At 38.9% G+C, this 20,677-nt stretch overlaps 1 protein-coding gene across 3 annotated transcripts in view; it reads left to right on the plus strand.

Moving 5' to 3' along the window:
- PHLDB2 (pleckstrin homology like domain family B member 2) overlaps positions 1–20,677 on the plus strand; it is a gene marked incomplete at both ends in the record, with an annotated part of 135,671 nt that overhangs the window by 79,090 nt on the left and 35,904 nt on the right. For 2 of the 3 annotated variants that reach the window (XM_080696142.1, XM_080696140.1), the window contains 3 exons: positions 3,314–3,457; positions 4,472–4,609; positions 16,780–16,908. In XM_080696142.1, the coding sequence (XP_080552268.1) occupies positions 3,314–3,457; positions 4,472–4,609; positions 16,780–16,908 (411 nt within the window). The remainder of the gene's footprint in view (positions 1–3,313; positions 3,458–4,471; positions 4,610–16,779; positions 16,909–20,677) is intronic. The other variant, XM_080696141.1, reaches the window with a different exon arrangement.

The raw sequence follows: 20,677 nt of genomic DNA on the forward strand, positions 1-20,677 counted from the left end.
GCAGGCATTCCCCGTGGCCTGAACAAGTGCCTAAGTATTAAGACAATGAGCTTCATTGTTTGTGATAGAAAGGTCAGCGGTTGTTTCATTATTTGGTAAGATATTGGATTTCAGATGACAATCAAAAAGCTAAATGTCAGCTGAGTACAGTGGTGCACACCTATAATCCCAGCACTTGGAAGGCTGAAACAAGAGGATAGCATATTTGAGGCCAGCTTTAGCAACTTGGCTGTTTCTGGGGAGAGAGAGAGAGAGAGAGAAAGAGAGAGAGAGAGAGAGAGAGAGAGAGAGAGAGAGAGAGAGAGAGAGAGAGAGGGAGAAGAGAGGGAAAAGAAGAAGAAGGAGGAGGAGGAGGAGGAGGAGGAGGAGGAGGAAGAGAAGAGAAGAGAAGGAGAGGGAAAGAGAGACAAAAAAGAGGCTAAATATCAACCTGGGAAAGCCTAAGTTTCTTTTTTCTAACCAACTTGAAATACTGAATTCTCAATTCTTTAATCTCTTTAAGGAACTACTAGATAAAGAATAAAGAATATATAATATGACACAGTAGATACTTTCTTAAAGTTATTAGGGTTGGCAAATAAGCAAACTTGGTGAAGTAACTAAATTAAAATTATTTGGTTAATGTGAGGGTTCTTTACTAATTTGTGAATAATCTTCAATAATTAACTGAGTTACTGTTTTCAATTTTTATTGTGGAATTGTTTAATTATTGACTTATCCAAAATATTCCTGCTTTTTCAAAGGGAGATAAAAATTAAATAAGTGGTGTGTCAATTCCAGCATGCATTGCCTCACAGAAAGTCTCCTCTACCCAGGATAACTAAGTCAAAATTCTAGAGAGAAGAGGCCATTTTCTTTCTTTCTTTTTTTTTCTTTCTCTCTCTCTCTCTTTTTTTTTTTTTTTTTTTTTTTTTTTTGTGGTACTGGGGTTCCTGGAAACCCTTCTACCTCCGGGTTACAATCCCAGACCTATTTTTATATTTTTATTTGGAAACAGGGTCTCTTAAGCCAGCAAGGCTGCCTTCGAACCTAAGCGATCCTCCTGTCTCCGCCTCCCAAGCGCGGGGATTACAAGCGTGCGCCACCACGTCCAGCAGAGAAGAGGCCATTTTCAATTTGCTCCATAATCTTCCTTTTTTTTTTTTTTTTTGCGGTACTGGGGATGGAATCCAGGAGCACTGTACCTCCGAGCTACACCCCCAGCTCTATCTTTTATTCTTTATTTTGAAACAGGGTCTCGCTGAGGTGTGAAGGGCCGTGCTAAGTAGCTAAGGCTGTTCATGAACCACAATCCTCTGGTCTCGGCCTCCCAAATGCTAGGATTACAAGCGTGCACCCTCACACCCGGCTCATACTCTTATTAAACTATAGGAAGTCTTCTCTGTGCTGTGTGTAAGATTCACGGTATTCCTTCCTTCTCTGAGTATTTGCTATTAGCTTCAATCAGGATCAGAACTATGCTCTCTCGGGCTTTTTTTTTACTTTCTCATGTCTTACCAAGGAATTCAGCTTTTCTATGAAATAAATGGTGCCAGTGTCCTGTTTTCAGTCATAAAGCCAATTTGGTCCAGCTTCAGAGGGCCTTACTAAGTTGCTGAGGCTGTCTGTGAACCTGCGACCCTGCTATCTCAGCCTCCCAAGTACTGGTATTAAAGATTTGTGCCACCACACTGAGCTCCAGTTAGTCTTAAACATTATCTAGGAACAAACTCTACAGAACAAAAACAATAAATAGTACACTGCACAAGAAATGAAACACTGAATATTAATAATGAATTTGTATTGAGTTTTAAATTATTGAGGGATAGCCGGGCATGGTGACACACGCTTGTAATCTCAGTACCTAGGAGGCTGAGACAAGAGGATCGCAGGTTTGCAACCAGCCTCAGCAACATGAGGCTCTCAACAACTCAGTGTGACTGTTTCAAAATAAACAATAAAACAGAACTGGGGGATGTAGCTTTGAAATAGAATGCCCTTGGATTCAATCTCCAGTACCACACACATAAATTAATTAATTAATTAATTAATGGGGAAGTCACTAAAGTGATGTGTCCTTGTTTTTTCACCTTGTATTACGAATGAAATAAATAAGCATGAACATGCAGATAAGCTTAGCAGTGAGATCAGACAGTGTGGCTAGAGATTCAGGAGGCTTCTAGAGGAGATGGGAGAGAATATCAAGCCTGTTGTGAAGGAACAGCATGGCTGATACCAAAAGTCCCATCTCAGTTCTATTTCTCTGTTGGGCTGAACTGTTTAACATTGGAGAGATGAATGGATTACAAACTATGGGATTTGTACACAATGGAATTTTACTCAGCCATAAAGAAAAACAGTTACGTCATTTACAGGGAAGTGGATGAGACTGGAGGACATGTTGCTGAGGCTGGTTGCAAATCTGCAATCCTCCTGTCTCAGCCTCCTCAATACTGAGATTACAAGCGTGTGCCATCATCCCAGGCTATCCCCCAATAATCTAAAACTCAACACAAGTTCAATATAATTATTCAGTGTTTCACTTAGTGGAACTAAGTAAGATTAGTCAGTCACAAAAAATAAGAAATTGGATGCTTTCCCTAATATGCGGAAGCAAGGGAGAAAATAGCTCGTAGGAGGAACTCTAGACAAAGAAGGAGATACTACAGATGAGCAAATAAGGTGACCTAACAGGGGATAGGAGGGGAAAGGAAAATTTTTCTAATGCGAATGATGTACTTTAACAAACATATCAATATCAATCATTAAGTCAAACATTAGAAGGAAGGAGGGGGAGGGAATGGGGTGGGGATTAGGAAAGGGCTAACTGGGTGATGTGTGCATATATGTCTCCACCATCTTATATCCCATTAAGATGTATGACTACAATGCACCAATAAAAAAAATTTAAAAACATTGGAAAAGGGTGTGTTCATTTCGATTCACCCCCTCATGCCATTTTGGCATGGAGCTGTATTTCTATTTTCTGTATTTCTATCTTTTAATAAACTTCTTTAAATCTTCAAAAAAAAATTGGAAAAAACATTTAATCTCTGTGCACCACCCCTTTCTGATCTTATGACCTCTTAGTTATCTCCGTTTGAAAAGGATATTGATTTGTGCATTGAGGCTGGTTTATTCTGGCCCATCTAAGAATGTGCTGTCAAGGATGGCACAGTGTCTCTGGGAAAACATATCTGAGTCCCAGAGAAACTCACAGGGATGTTCTAGTATCACATGGGCACAAAGATGGTAACATACCCAATCTGAAGCTGATATTGAAGTCTAATCAGTACATTTCAGAGTAACCTGTTTCTGTGCTGGTTGATTGCAGACCCCAGAGGGTATAAGTGAAGAACAGAGGAGCCAGGAGTTGGCCGCCATGGAGGAAAACCGAATAGTCATTCTGAACAACCTTGAGGAACTCGAACAAAAGATCAAAGATGTCAATGACCAAATGGATGAATCCTCCAGAGCGGTATAAACCATGAGCTCACCTTTTACACTTTCCCTCTTTAGATTCAAAATATTTCTGCTTACTGAGACACAAATCCTGGAAGATAAATACATGGAGGCCACCATGAGCAAGAAACATCCATTCAGTAGGGACCATGTTTACAGAAAAAGATATGCCTTTTTTACATACCGTTAGTTCTTTCTGTTTTTTTCCTAATCAGATGAGATAGACATATTAATCTTTAATGTACAGTAAGCCAACTGTGTCTTAACTAGTACTAGATGTGCTTTCTGATTGTGAGATCTCTTAGCAGAAGTATCTCATATTTAAGTGTTTAACTTTAGATCCAACAAACATCTTCTGAGAATGCTTTTCATGAGTCACATATCATATTGGCACTAAAAGGGGCTTCCTGTGTGCATGAAACTCACGTTTCTAGAGATTTGCAAGACATGAAGCAGATAGCACATAGTCTATAATTGAAGATAATGGCAAATTTTATGTAACCAACATGGAGTGAGTACAAGCACTTAACTCTGTGTAAGGGAGAGTTGCCTGTCTGTCATAGGTGGTGCCAATAGCCCCATAAGTGTTAAGGGGACTGTGCACCTGTCATCCCGTGAAGTGACCTTGGAAGCCCCTCCCACTGGCATTGCTAGGAATGCGGAGCTCACGTGCTGGGCTGGGGTGACTCCCTCCTCATGCTGTAGAAACAAAGACATGGCTGCTTCCAACATGGTTTGTGCTTGCGCCAGAATCTAAGCAAATGGGTAAAATATTGCTGAGAAGTAAGCAGAACGGGGGGTATGGTAGAAATGTGATGTGATAGGATAATTACTTTCTTAGCAAATACACCCTAAGCTCCCCCTAAGCTTTCTTATCGAGGGATCCCGGTTCTCATGTGAGCTTTTTCAAGTGCTGAAATGGGAGTACTTTGTAAAGTTTTTAGCATTTAAACTGCATCCCGACAGTAGGCAGTTTAGAATGTTCGATCCTGAAGGTGAAATGCTTCTGAATTTTTTTTTACGTTCTTAGTTGGATTTGGAATACGCTCTTTTGGGTGGAGAGCAGAAATCTGAAACCACTGAACTTATGAAGGAGAAGGAGATTTTGGATGACCTAAACCGGAAAATAGCTGAACTGGAAAAGAACATTGTTGGTGAAAAGACCAAGGTAACAAAAATTTTATTTGAATGCAACTTTTATGGATAAAGCTGTGGTCCCAGTTAATTGAATTTAAATGCTAAATGTAATTGCCATAATTCTGGATCTGGGTGTCACATTCCTGGGGATAGTAGCTCGAGAGTGAAGGTGGAAGATCCAATAGTGTCACAAACTAAGAACTCTCAAGTACTGGGCAGCTGATGCGGAAAGAGCAGAGCCTGTGTTACTTCATGGTAGCTAATTTTGCCTGAAATGAGTGGGTCGCTTTTATATTTTTTCGTATCATCAACCTTTCTGCTTTTCCAACTCAATTGTTCTTAAAATGTATTTTTTTTATTTTAATGTACTGAATTTCTTTATGGCTAGAGGGTTGGCATAAGCATATCCAAATAGGGTTGTCTCCTTTCTTTTTTGTTCTTCTATTTATTAAGATGAATGGGAGCCATTCATCTTACCTGTCTTGCCTTGCCATTGTCTCCAATGCAAGCGCACTGCTCTTTGGAAAATGTGTTGATGCTTTCAGGGGGTCCCCACCCTGCCAAGTGAAACTGTCCAGGAGGCCAAGTGATGCTTGGCCTGGATGAGGTCTTGCCTATATACATCTCAGGTCACAACATAAGTGGCAGGTGACATCTACTAGGGAAACTATGGAAAACTACCTACAGATTTTTTAACAGTTGGGATATTAGTTTGTCTGTTTATGAGTTTTACCCCCTCTGAGAAATACTATGCACTGATTTCCCATTATGATGTAGTGACAACTGAACTAAGCCCGGAATTAAGATAGAATTCTGAGTTGGGAAAGCAGAAGGCCAGTGAGCTCCAACACATTCTTTCTTGCTAGTCATGCTCTCCACTAAGCTGAGAAAAGGGGAGATGTTTCAGTTTGAGGGAGTTCTAGTGGTCATGTGTGGAAAGAACTTCTGTTGAATGTGACTTCCTTTTTAGGCTCTTATGTGTTTGAGCCTAAAAATAGGGGCATTTGATCTTGGTGCCAAAGAATGAGCTCGAAATGATATTGTCAGAAATGGAATTGGAGTAAAAGCTACACATCAATATTTTGGTTGCCTACATGACAAAATTAGATGGCATAGCTTTTACATAATAAATTTTATGTATGCTCATTTCACCTGCAGACCTTTTAATGATAATGAATCTATTTGAGTAATGGGTATAATTTTCTTTAAAATCCCATAGCTCCATTGTCTACATCAGTAATACAGGAGGATTTAGCTAATGGTTTATGTCTTTCAATGACTCTGCATTGATATAGCCAGAAACTTTGGGTTGGAGGCATTAACTGTCTTGTTTTGGTTCTTATTAGTATATTACCAAATAAACACTAGTTAAATTAGATAATATTTGATAAATGCATTGCTGTTTGTGTCTTATTAGAAAGTGTGTAGGACGTAGAAATGGCATATCATGTTCCCTGAACCCTTTCTCTGTCTTTTTTATCTGTGGAGATTTATCTTCATGTAGCACACCAATGGCACAGCCTTTAAATTCAACTGTCTGTCTGTTATTTGCATCAAATTCTGCCCAAAGTAAAGCAAGTTGAGCTAATTTTAAGTCTCACTTCTCAGGGAAAACTGTGCTATGTTTTCCAGACCCAAGGTAGAGGTGAATCTCTGAGATTATAGGCAGAAACAAGCAAAGAAGCCACCTCCATTCTTCCTATACTGTTTTGGTGAATAGACAGAAACTGCAAAGTGAGGGGACTGCAGGGGCTTGAAGTACAGCAGGACCAACTCGTACAGCTGTTGGGGATTAGTTGGTTTGGGCAGGTGTAATTATTGTTTATCATTACATGGCATGAAAAAATGGCAGAAATTGGCTTTGGTTGAGGGGTTCTAGAAGAGGATGAGGGGAGAGGAAACAGGAGGAGGCTAGATGATACCACTGAATATCCTTGACAACAAAACTCAGAGACGCAACATGGCTTGGCAGAATTGTTGTGATGATCAGATAAACTTGATCTGCCATTTTCTGACAGAGCGATTTCATGACTTTATTCTGTTCAGATCTCTGGCTCATGTCCCTCTTAATGGCTCATAGATGATCTCACCACCTTCATCAATGAGAAATTTGAAGCATCTGATCTTCTTCTGACTAGGAAAGGCTCTCTCCTCTCATCAAAGACCAGTCCTTCTTGATATGCGCTAAACATCATCCCATCCCACTTTCTCAAGTCTTTTAGTCCTTCTACACAAACTCTACCAATTTGCTGGGCTGTCTCTGTCAGCATGACAGCATTATTATTTAAAAACTTATTTGTAATTTAACAATTCAATACTACCAGGTGTGCTGGCACACACCCATAATCCCAGTACTTGAGATGCTGAAGACTTACAGGTTCAAGGCCAGCCTCAGCTACTTAGCAAGACCTTCAGCAACTTACTTAGGCCTTGTTTCAAAATAAATAAAAAATAAAAAGTGCTGGGGGTGTGAGTCAGGGGTAGAACATCCCTGGGTTCAATCCCCAGTACCAAAAATAAAAAGCAAAATAATAGTAATAAATACCTTATTAAATTAAAAACAAGCTACTACTTTATCTCCATTCTGTTCACCACAGATAAACTTTTCAAACAGTTTTATGAGTACACTGTGTCTCTCAAATCCAGATTAACCGTCCCTCACATTCCAGTTGGCTTAGTCCTCACTATTCCACCAGTTTTCTCCTTTTAAGAGCACTGAGGACTTGTTGCTTCCCGGTCTAACGGATGCCTTTCAGCACTCTTGCTGTCAGAATCCTGAGCGGCATCCAGTACCGAGACAACTCTCTTTCTTGACTCTTTCTCCTTCCCTCTCTCTCTCTGTCTTTGCCTCTGTGGATCCTGGTCTTATTTTCCTCCTATTACTTTTGTCTCTCTAATATTCATCTCTGATCAGAACCTAGTTCTTGTGTGTCCTCACATTCTTTTTATAGCCATGGCTCTAAAGAACTTGTGTATGCCGGTAACTGTCACATGTACATCTCTAGCCCACGTACTTTCCTGAACTTGTGGTTCATATCCCGTAGCCCACCTCCTATCTCCACTCAGGTATTTCACAGGCATTTCCAACCATACATCTCCATAACTGAGCTCTTGATCTTATCTTTCTTCTTGCCTTCTACAGTGACCTGCGCCCATCCCATTTTTCCAAGCCAGGAAGTTGCATCTCTACTCATTTATATATCCAAACAGAAACCTCGGAAGTTGACTTTGGTATTTCTCCATCATACTTCAGTGTCTCACATTTCCACTAACAGCATTCTCTAAATCATCAAGGTCTCTTCTTTAGTCTCCTTTCAACCTGTCCCCTCCAATCCATTCCCTTTACGGCAAGTGAAGTCATGGTGATTAAAAAATAAAAAAGCAAAAACGATGTTAGAAGCTGGCACAGTGGCACAGGCCTGTGATTTCAGTACTTGGGAGGTTGACACATGAGGATTTCAGGTGTGAATCCAGCACATGATAACTTAGTGAGACTCTGTTTCAAAATAAAAAAGGGCTGGGCATGTAGCTCAGTGGTAGAGTACCCCTAGGCTCCATTCTGGATACCCCCCCACACCACTATATTACATCAGAGAAACCTCTTAGCTGTATATGAAGTACAGTAGGATATAGCACTCTGGGTCGTGTCCCACTGTACTTTATATAAATTTAAATTCCATACTGTGATCTGTCACCAACCTTTCTGCCATCAGCTTTTCTGTACTTCATACCATTCTCACCATGGCCCTCCTCCTTTGGGTTCTAAGATTCATCCCGCTCCCGAGGCTCCATTGTTTCTGTTTTCCAGGGCACAAGCTCACTATCATATTTTCAAGAGAGCCTTCCCAGACCTTTGTAGTTGAGATGATATTCTCTCTGTTGTTCCTTTATCCCTTTTACACAACCTATTTTATTATTTACATTTGTTTTGGACATATTAGATATTTATTAGCTATTTTTCCTCTCTAGCTTTTGAAACAGAGAAAGCCAATGTTTCAACCCACTGTTTATCCAGCATATAGTCAGTGCCAAAATACTGCACAGTATGCTTTGGGAATATTGTCCTTGGATTCGCCTGCTAATGGCCGATCCGGGCCAAGCAGTACAAGCGACACTGAGCCAAACACCTGCCAAAGAGCTATGTGTGGCCAAGTCTCAGGACAGCTGGTATGGGAAGTGCACATGCCAGGGGACCTGAAATCACGCTGCCAAACAAGCCAGAGCATAAGACAGAAGGAGGAAGTGGCCTTTGGCCTTCTGGATCACGTTTCCTTTCTCATCCACCTGTTGCTGTGGTCAGATACAAACTGTGGAAGGAGGAAAGCAAAACCTGAAAAGATATCCTGGTTGGGCAAGGCCCAGTTCAGATGCCGATAGTACATCCTGTCGTCCTGGCCCTTGTGTTTTGCAGACAAGGCCTGGAGCCATGGAGGAAAAGCTTAAAAACACCTCACTTCAAGTCTTGGCATAAATTTGTTGACAGTGTGTCTTGCCTCTTGAGATTGGCCTCCAGTATTATTTTTTATACTGATTTGGGAACTATCCCTTTATTTTTACATATTTAGCAAATTAATATATATTTTATATGATTACTTTTTATTATGTTTTACCATATAAAATAGAAACCATGGATATAATTCTACATACAAGGTAAAATGTAGACACTGTATTTTATTATGTATTTACTGCACATTTCTGCAGTAGTTCCCTGGGCTGGCCTTGGAGTGATACCATTGTGAGTGTCAATTAACCTGTTTCCCTGTGACCCTGAGCTAATGACACCTGCCTGTTGTAGTCTCAGAGAGTGGCCACATCACAGATCATCGACTCAGAGGAGATTTTTATTTGGTGAAACACTAAGCAAAGAGACCGTCAAGTGAAAGGAGAGGGGATTGTTGCAGCTGTTTGAGTAAACTGTTCTAGTTTAATGGGCTTTTTGACTGAGTAGGGAAGCTACTGGGCCACGAAGCCCAGGTTGGGCAAAGGCCTATTTGCTGAATGGGCTTGCCTTCCCTACCCCACTTCAAAGGCAAAGCCGGGTTTCAAGCAACTGCTGGGAAAGTCTGAACATGTGCATCTGTTTATGTAGGTTTCCTGGATGGCTTTGTCTAATTCTGAGTACATTAAAAATTCAAAACTAAAAATAGTTTTCAGTTTCCTCCGGTTTGGGATTGGCTGTGTTTCATCCGTGCGCCTTAGCACACAAAAAAATCAAAAGTCGGTTGTGCTGAAACCAAATGAAATGCTTATGGGAAAGTTCCTCCTCGTGGTGAAGTCTTCCCATTGCCCAGATGTTGAGCATAAACCTCAAACCACTCTTTTGTTTTAGGGACAAAAATTTTATGTCTTCACAGAGATCTATTGTGACATTTTACAGCCTGGCCCACACACTTAACTGCAGTTTAGATCACTCTCCATATAATGTATTTCTGGATGAAACCTGAAAATTTTTAGCTTTCTAATGTTTTAAAAGAAGCATATATTACTAAGTGGTTAAGTCTTATTCCTGTGTCTTGCCAAAGTACCTGTTACTTCCTCCCCATCCTTCCTCAGAGCCAGGGGAAGACAGGGCGCCTGGCCCAGATTCTTCAGCAGGTGTTAATGCCTCTCTGTGCCAACCATTTGCCAGGTCACACAGCCTGTGCTCAGAAAGGACCCAGCCCTTCCCATGGCTCGTTCTTACATTTCAAAGTTAGCTCTCAGGGAAAAGGAAGTAGAATGATATCACAGGATTTGGGGATTAAATCAGCAGGATTCCAGTTGGTTTTTTTTTTTTTTTTTTTTTTTTTTAGTGGTTGATTATTAAATAAGTCCTGGTTGTTCCAATTTGCCTCTTTTCTTTGTTACTGAGGATTGAACCCCACTTTCAAATGCTCAGAGGAGCATTCTGCCTCCGAGCTACACCCCCAGCTCTTTTTATTTATTTTTTTTATTTTGAAACAGAATCTCGCTAAATTACTACCATCTCACTAAGTTGCTGGGGCTGGCCTCAAACCTACAATCCTCCTATCTCCGCCTCCCAGGTACTAGAGTTACAGGCATGTGCCACCACACCTAGTGCCTTTTTTATTTCTACACTACACATCCATCAGTCATGTAATTAAAATGTCAAAGCCAAATGGGAAAAAAAAAGCAGAAAGAAAAAGGTTACACTACTTTAGAGCTTGGAATCTCAACAGTGGCCATTTTTTGGCACAGGTCTATAATCTTTTTTTTTTTTTTTTCAGTTCTAAAACCTGGAAAGTTTTTTTAAAAGAAGGTGCCCTTTGTAAGGTTGACTCCTTATAAGTGTAGCTACAGCGATAGTAAATGTTCAGTTTTAGGGGACTGCTCCAGACAGCATGGGGAATGCTATCTAATATATGTTACATGCATGGCACTATCCGTACAAATTTCAGAATATTCTGAGATCTAAAAACACTTCTGGATTTAAACAGTATGGTCTAAGCATGTGTCCAGAGTAATCAAAATGAATGTTAAGCACGTAGTCTTCCATTTGTCAATTATACCTTAAGAGAGTTGTTTAAAAGCATAATTTCAGGGCTGGAGATGTAGCTCAGTGTAAGAGCACCTGCCTGGAATGTGTAAGATCTTGGGTTTGACCCCAACACTGCACAATAAATAAATCCAGACAAATGATTATGGATAAAAAATGGATGGCTCATCCATGAAGCTATGTTTACCTTCTGAATATCCTCACCGGTTTTAAGGATCAGACACAAAGGGATTTGTAGGGTATATGGAGAGGGTTTTAGGTGGACTTCAAAAATGGTGGTTTAGGAACTAGAGATTTTAACACATCACGGAATCAAGTCCAAACCTGAGTAAAAGTTTCACGAAAAAGAAGCTCAGTAACATTTGAATTTCAGCTAAGAATGAAGCATCTTAAGCCGGGCGTGGTGACGCACGCTTGTAGCATCTGGGAACCTGAGACAGGAGGGTCACGGTTCGCAGCCAGCCTCAGCTACTTAGTGAGGCCCTTTGCAGCTCAGTGAGACCCTGTTTCAAAATGAAAAATAAAAAATAGGGTTGAAGTGTAGCCCGGAGGTAGAATGACCCTGTGTTCCATTCTCGGTACCACAAAAAATAAAAATTAAAATAAAAAAGGACTTTTTGTGCTTTTTGTGTAGCATTGGAATTCACCTAGAGCCAACTAATTAAATTCAGCATCTTCCTTCAAGAATACAACTGAGAAAACATATGTTACTGTCTTCTAACCACAAGACCTAGCAAAATCGTTTTTTTTAAGCTTTGGGTACTTAAGGATCATTCAAAATTATTGGTAACTCTCGTGCAAAAGTTTAAATTATTCAGGGTAGACTGAATAATCACATATATGACTAGAAGGCAGACATTTTGCATCTGAACGTAAAATCTGCCAGGGTCTCTGAACGGATATTGGAATCTGTCATAGGTTTTTTATTTGACTTACTTGAGACATTTAATTTGAATGTAAAACAATGTGCAATTGGAATACTACTTGTAAGAGAGGGCCTTTATACTGTGAAATAAAAGCACTATGATGAGTTCTTCTGTTTGTTTGTTCTTTGACACTGAGGCTTGAACCCAGTGGCATTTTACCTCTGAGCTACATCCCCAGCCCTTTAAGAAGAAATTTTGTTGTTGTTTTGAAACAGGGTCTGGTTAAGTTGCCGAGACTGGCCTCAAACCTGCAGTCCTCCTGCTTGAGCCTCCCAAATACTGGGATTACAGGCATGTGCCACCACTCCTGGGTAGAATTAAGTATTTTAAGAACAGTATTTTATGAATCTTGATTTAATGTCCTGTATCATCTTTAAAAATCAAATCGTAATGGCCTTTGTCTCTCACATGATCCTGATGGCTAAGCCAGTGGTTCTCAACCTGGCTACATGGTAGGAAACTTGGAGAAATTCAGGATGCTTGTGATAGGCCTTGTGGCCCTGGGACTATTTGTGACTAAGCACGGAGCTTGAAGGACTGGGCAGTATGAGGAGAGTGATCCAGTTTCCTCTTTTCTCTACTTCTGGTCTTTTTTTAAATCTTTATTGAGTAGATGAACAAAAAACTCACTGTGAAAGCAAGGAGCCAGCCGTCTGCATCCCTGAGTTCCACATCCACAAATTTAGCTAACCAAGGATTCTAAATATTTTAAAAATCTGTCTGTACTGAAAATGTACAAAATTATTCTTTTCATTGTTCCCTAAACAATACATTATAGGTATTGTTAAGCATCACAAGTTCTTTAGAGATAACAAGGTATGTGGAGAACTTGTATAGCTTATGTGCAAATAAAATACTATGCTATTTTGAATAAGGGACCTGAGCATCCATGAATTTTGGTATCCTTGGGCATCCCGGAAATAATCCCTTGAAGATACTCAAAGACAACTGTATATACCCAGTTTTTGATACTGATTTCTATCTTAATTTATCATTGGTCTTATATAAATATGGAACTTTAGGAATACCTGTATTAAGCATACAAAATAGGGAGAATCTGGCAATGAGTTTGTGACCCAACTGGGATTTTCAGTACATAAAGGGAGACAAGTCAGGTAAGAATAGTGGTAACTAAAGCTTTTCGTCTCTAAGGAAGTCCCTTTCTGTTTTTGGTTTTGTAAGTTTCCCCTGTAAACATCTGGATTTTTCAGGAATACTCAATTCCTTATAATCATATTTTCCAACAAAGTGAAATTTGTTAAATTTACTAAAAATTCACTTAAATTCATATTTTTTCTGAAAATACATTTATTAATATTTTTAGATGTTATATTTTTTCCTACTTTGATGTTTGGAAAATTTCAGTGTATTGGTAATAGAATAGGTAAGCTTAAGCCAGGCGTGATGGCGTATACCTGTAAGCTTAGTACTTGGGAAACTGAGACAGGAGGATTGCAGGTTGGAGGCCAGCCTCAACATTTTGGGGGGCCCTCAGCAACTTGGTGAGGTCCTATTTCAAAACAAGAAAATAAAAGGACTAGGAGTGTAGCTCAGAAGTTGAACACCCCTGGGTTCAATCCTCAGTACCACCACCGAGAGAGAAAGAGAGAGAGAAAAAGAGGATAAGTGAGCTTACCAACTAATTGTAATTTGGAGAAAGAGAATAAACATACAGCTTTAACGTTTTACATGCAGAAAAAAAAGCAAGAATCCCTGAACTGTCATATGCCATTGACTGTGTGTATCTATTTTACTGCACTATAGAAGGTGATGCTTTCGGTTCTAATTAAATATTTGTCTCCAGCTAATTTTCCTTTGAAAACTTCCTGGGTAATAAATAGAAGAGAGGAATATTCATTTCTTTCTGGCCCACAGTTGGTCTACTTCTGGCTCTTGCAGGAGTGATATTGCCTCGGTGGCCCTCTGTGATTTATGACAGGGCCCACCTGCCGCCGGCCTTCTTTCATCCTTCCCCTCTTACTTCCTTTGCCCCAGCTCTGGCCCCAGGGAGCTGTTGCTCTGAGACGCAGGTAGTGGTCATAGCATTACTGATGAACAGAGAAGCTGCGGAAGGCTCTGATGGTGCCTGCTTGCATCATTCTCTTAACCGCCCCCTTGTATGGAATTGCGAAACACTTTGAGCACCTCAGAAGGAAGGCACTATGTAAACATGAGGTATTTTTATTAGTTGTTTATTTGTGTTTATTATTAACAATTTAAAAATAGAGTGCAACAGAACAGTGGTTTGGTAGACCTGTGTTTTAAAGCAGTGGCTATCCATATTAACTAATACTGTGTCAGTCTTTTCTATCAAAAATAATTTTAAATTTTAGGGCTTTGTACATGTGCTATTTGATTATATAATGAGTAGTCTCATTTACTTTTTTAAATTTTCTGTTTGGAAGTGGAGTTGTTGCAAAGTCTAGTGATACAAGCATCTAGAAATAGAATTGTTGGGATAAAATTCTCTTGCTATGGGCAATCTTTGACCCACATACAGAGGAAATAACACATTTTCTTAGCCAGAAATCAATAGTTATTCTGTATTGCTGGGATTTTTTTAAGGAAAAAAAGTACTAATCCTAAAACTGAAGACTAAATGTAGTAGGTACTAATATATTCCGTTTTATTATGGATCAATACTCTGGAATCCTTTTAACAATGCCATTGCTGCCTTCAGCTTCTGCTCAGGAGGTATGCACCATGAGCAAACATACTGTCAAAGATCGAAGAAACTTTCCTTTTATACCATTAAGTTCAACTTGTTACAGACTTTTTTGGTCTCCAACCTATATTCCCAGCCCCTCCCTCTTTTTTTGAGGTACTGGGGATGGAACCCAGGGTCACTGTACTTCCAAGCTACACCCCCAGCCCTATTTGTAGTCATTTTATTTTTTATTTTATTATATTTTTATTTTTTATTTTTGTGGTACTGGGGATGAAACCCAAAGGCATTCTGCCACCAAGCCACACTCCCAGCCTTAATTTTTAGTCTTTTTTACTTTTTGAAACAGAGTCTCACTGAGTTGCAAAGGGCCTCTCTCAGTAACTGAGGCTGTCCGTGAACTGTGATCCTCCGGTCCCCGCCTCCTGAATGCTGGGATTACAAGCGTGCGCCACCTTGCCCAGCCCTTTTTTAATATTTTGCTTTGAAAGGATCTTACTAAGTCACTGAGAGTCTTGCTAAGTTCCTGAGGCTGGTCTCAAACCTATGATCCTCCTGTCCCATCCTCCCAAGTATTGGAATTATAGGCAAGTGACACCATGCCCAGTGTAGAATCATTTTTGATGATAGTGGGATTCTCAATGACTCCTGGATTTTTTCTTTTCAGGAAAAAAGTTCATTTCTAAAGCTAAATATATATTTCTAAAAGACCTTTGACATTTTAAAATTAAGTAGAATAGAAGTTCAAGTAAACTGGCATAGGTATTAGTGTCATATACTTTTTCAGTTTGAACCCAGTATCTTTCATCAAGAATCTAAATGTGTGTTGACACAGGACGTCATGGCCATTTGGATAAAGAGATTATAGTAATAATAATTTGATAGGACTATTTTGGAGCTTTATCTTTTAAAATAATCCTGTGATATTTTAGAAGCTAGTTTTATTTCTACCATTTTATAGAGAGGGAACATAAGGAAAGTAATGGCGTTGTCATTTTACTTATGAATATAAATTCATGGAAGAGGTTCATAAAGTGCTTTTCTTTAGGCTGGAAGTATTGCATGTAAAGAATCACTTCTAAGATGTGCTTCAAGTGTTCAGAGAATCATAAAGAGATAAGCCACAAAGACTCTGGCAGTAAACAAATTAAAGTCTTGTTTCTCAATTTAAGAGATCGTCTTTAAGGCCATACAAGTACTGTACTGTATTTACCTGCTATATCCTGAAAAGGATCCAGGATCACTTTGGAGGGATTTAGTATTCCTGTCCTCTCCTCTCTTCTCTTCTCTTCTTCTCTCCCCTCCTCTCCTCCTCTCTCCCTCCTACGTGTCTGTTTTTCATTTCACAGTCCACGTCTCAATTCCTTTCGTATGTCATTCATTGTAAGGAAGTCCATGTTTGCGCAGTCAATGCCATGGATTTGGTGTGTGAGAGGCTGGTATACCTTCCCCTTGCTACTTTATCTGTCTTGCATTTATACTAGCTCTCTCTGCTTCATAAGTAGATGCTCTCCTAGAACATAATTTTCTAATTAAGCTCTGAACCTTTCCAAATAGCTAGAAACTTTTCCAGTGACTGGCATATCGGCTAGTGCACCTAGAGTGCCTTTGACCTGAGAACAAATTTTAATAATTGCTAAAACTTATTTATCAAAAGCCTTGAGCCTATCGAACCATGTCAGTGCTTTGCGGTAAATAAGTGCCCCCTGTTCTTTGTCTGGTTCTCCAACAAGTGATCTTTTGCAAGGCCAACACATGCATTTGGTCGGCACTGGCATTCATTTATTTTGTTCTTTGCTGGCTGCTGAGCAGCATCAACCTTCCCCTCGCTTCCCCTGCTTTGGGCACATGGCGACAGGAAGGAGGGAAGGAAGGAAGGGCGGGTTATTCTCATTATGCAATGAAGGGGGCTGCATTTTGAGAATGCAAAAATCTGGGCCCTCTTGTCTTAAACTTCCACTTATATTCCTGTATTGTAATTAATCACTAACAAGCTGTGTTTCTATATTCATAGAATATCATGGAGTTTGTGTATATTTGTGTTATGCTTAGAAATGTATGCTAGCACCTGCTGGGCTGTGAAGGTAATTTCTATTCTATTTTCTGAACTTCAGGAGAAGGTAAAGCTTGATGCTGAAAGGGAAAAACTAGAGAGGCTTCAGGAGCTTTACTCCGAGCAGAAGACCCAGCTGGACAATTGTCCTGAGTCCATGAGGGAACAGTTACAACAGCAACTGAAGAGGGTCAGTAGCAAACAGGAATGCACAGTTGTTTTTCTTTTTCTTTTTCTTTTTTATTAAATTACACTTACCTTTGACTTATTACTTCCCAAATGTCTGTTAGGGCAACAGACACTTTAAAAATTCTAGAAAGACCTTTGAAACAAAAACATTTACTACATCTATGAACATCACTAGATAATGAAAAATGACAATTAAAACTATTTACTTAATTGCATAGATGGAATGCATCTTAATAGAGAATGTCCAATGTTATGAACCTCAGTATAACAATTTGAGTAATATTTACTTAAATACTGAATCAAAAAAAGTTTTAACATTGTGTCTTTCCCTTTACTCATTTTATTGTATAAAGCTGAGTTTTCTGTAAGATAGAATGTCCTATCTTCTGGCATCACAGTTCTCTGGAAAATTTGTGATAAAAATGCTCGGAAAAAGACTAGTATTTTTAAAATTACTACAGCTTAAAATAGTTTGTGTTTATGCCAGGTATAAGTATAGGAAAACTGAATTTTATATTTGTTTATTGTTTTCAACTCCCCTTATTGCTAAGGATTTTACAGTATCATGGTTATATATTTTGTTCTTCCCTTCCTCTAGTCATCCATTTATGGTTCGGGTTCTTTATATTGTTCCCAAGAACAGCTGGTAGATTGTATTAATAACCTGGACTCAGGTAAACAGCAATTGTTTGCACGATCTAGATTCTGCCTGATAACTTTTGTAAATTTGTATATGTTCTAAGGATATTGATTGCAAACACTGAAAGGAAGTAAAGCGGACAGTGTACTCCACTAATTGAAGGAAAAGACCCCTTCCCTTTCCTTTCCAAGCAGACGGTAACATTGTTATCACAAAACCCCTTTCCTTAGCAGAGATAACAGCCTGTGGTAGCTCCTGATGCCCTGATACTCAGATCAACTAATTCTCTTTCTTTCCCAGGGATGACTGCTGGTATAACTTTTCACTAATCCCCTGGCTTAATCAGAAAATTCACTTATTTCAGAAAGAAGTCCATTCATACTAAGAACTCCCTGCATTATAGTGACTCATTTCTCTTCAGACTTCAAACAATTGATGATACCACTTTATTACAAAGCCTTTCTGAAGGTATTTAAACTAGACCCAGTGGAGTTTATTTTATTACAATCAACTTCACTAGGTGGCAAGTCATATAACCATTTTGGTAAAGGAATAGAAGATCATTTTCTTAAATAGCATGTTGTCTCAAATGCTTGAAATCTGGAATGGTCTTGTGCATGTGACATTATAAACCTAGGGCTGGGCTTCATCCCTGTAATCATTACTTCAGACTCATAAGGGTTTTCTGCTGAGGTCAGCCTCACGGCCCAGGGTTGGTGTGTAATCTATGTGGATTTACCAGACCTGGATGTTAGCAGTGTGGAAAAAAAGCTGAAATGAAATGAGTCTTTTATTTGCCAGGACAGGGGCACTGTTAAGTGGAGGTGACGGGGCAGTATTCTTCTCCTTTTGATGTTTACTCAACTGAATTGTTTAAAAAATTCTATCCGATGATATGCACAATTAGGAGACCCTTATTCTATCATGGGCCCTAAAATCAGTTTACCCTTTAGTCTTAGAAAAGTTATTTCACCTCTATGGGCCTCATTACCATGTATGAAAGAAGAAATTATACTATTGTCTTTTTCCATATTCCAAAAGCATGCAAAGCATTTGATTGTCAAGCAGAAGATGGAGAAAGATTAACAAATCCTGAGCTCCTTTTAAATTTCTTTCCAGAGTTGGCCTTAAGCCCTCATGAAGTTGTTCGTACAATTACTCTTGGCCTTACCACATCTGTTCTCTTCTGTTCCTCCATTAGGCAAAGAAAACACAAAGAGCTTATTTTGTAAACTTCTGCTGTATAAATTCTCAGAAAAGTTATTAGAAAGAAGAAAAGGAATTGCATAGAATTCTCGGTAGTGCAGCTGTCTTCTTTCTTTTTATGCCTGTCCCTTGAGCTTGCCAGTCAATAGAGATTTGTAATTTTCTTTTCGTGAGTGAAGTTAAAACTTTCGTTCAGCCAGTCATGTACTTGACTGCAAGCTTCCTGTGTATATTACCCTGTCTCATTTAAACTTATACTGCCCCCAAATTCCATTCCCTGAATTCTTATCTAGAATCTTTGAAAAGGTTTTATTCCCCTCCCAAATAGTTTTTCTTTCAGAGACCAAGTTTATATACACAGATTTTATGGTTTGGATAACTTGATCTGATCAGAATCTTATACCAGCGAAATCTGAGTGCTGAGCTGAGCTTAATTTTCAATGTTTCTACCTAGTGTGCTATTATTTTCATGCAGTGGTTTAAATATTTACTACACATAGATTAACTCTGTGGCCTTTGTGCAGGGTTAAAATAATACATGTTGCATGTTAACCAGATGTGCAGCAAGCAACTGGCTAGCAGAGTGTATACTTAGAGATTGTGAGCCATATGCCTATTCTGAATGAAATGTATTTATAAGCCAGAAAAGGGTTGATTAAATTTTTATCTCAATAATTTTTAACCACAAGCTAAGCTTAATTAAAAACCTTGAAATTTTGATTGTGTGTGCCTATATGAGTAAATATATCAGCTGGTTCATTATTTTAAGACCGCAGATATTTTGTTTTAAGATATAATGCTTGAGTATGGTCTACAATAACAACACCTGGACGGCTGAAACAGGAGACTCACAGGTTCAAGATTAGCCTCAGCAATTTAGTGATAACCTGTTTCAAAAACGAAAATAAAATAGGGCTGATAGGACTGGGGGTGTAGCTCAGAGGTAGTATGCCCTTGGGTTAAATCCCCAGGACCAAGCCAGGCATGGTGGAGCACGCTTGTAATCCCAGCATTTGGGAGGCTGAGACCAGAGGATCATGGTTTGTAAATAGCCTCAGCTACTTATTGAGGCCCTCTGCAACTCAGTGAGACACTGTTTCAAAATAAAGAATAAAAAAACAGGGCAGGGGGTATAGCTCGGAGGTCGAATGCCCCTGGGTTCCATCCCCAGACCTGCAAAAAAAAAAAAAAAAAAAAAAAAAAGGATATAACACTTGAGTTATCTCTTAATTTCTTTAATTAATTTATTCATTTAGAAGTTATACACTTAAAACGTCTGGAAATATCAACTAAAAATTGAAATTAGGATTACATTTCTTTCAGCCAAATAAATTTAAGAAAGTTTAAGAAATACTAAATATGTTTTTAAAACTGTGATTTTCTTGCTCTTCAACTGAGAATTCATAGTCTGTGTTAGCATAATACTCTTGTTGCTATAGAGTTGGGGTGTAATTGCATAGTAGCTAATATCCTTACTATGAATCATCCCTACAACATTAATCATTGCAGAAAATAGAAATATATACCATTTGATTAAAAGCCTTAATTTATCATTACAAACTGCCAGGAGGGGCTAATGGTGATATAGAGCTAATTTATCATATAATTGTTTTTTCAGGTCTCTTTAAGGAGCTAATTATACAACAATAACAAAATTCCCTGACTATTTTAGCTATGTAGAGCTGTGAGCCACACAGCCCAGCTTGCCTCTTCCTTTTAGCCATAGATCATTTTATTTTTAAAAATTTCTACATATATCATACTTATAATTCTGTCAGAAGCTCCAAAATTAAGCGGAGCCTCTTTTAAAACAAAAAACCACAAGATTATGTTTTTAAAATCAGAGAATAATTAATACATTGTGTACCTACCTACCCCTGCACGAATGCAGATATACAAAGACATTCCTATCTTAAAAGTGTCT

Source organism: Muscardinus avellanarius (genome assembly GCF_963383645.1).
Source record: "Muscardinus avellanarius genome assembly, chromosome: 5".
NCBI classification, from domain to species: Eukaryota; Metazoa; Chordata; class Mammalia; order Rodentia; family Gliridae; genus Muscardinus; species Muscardinus avellanarius.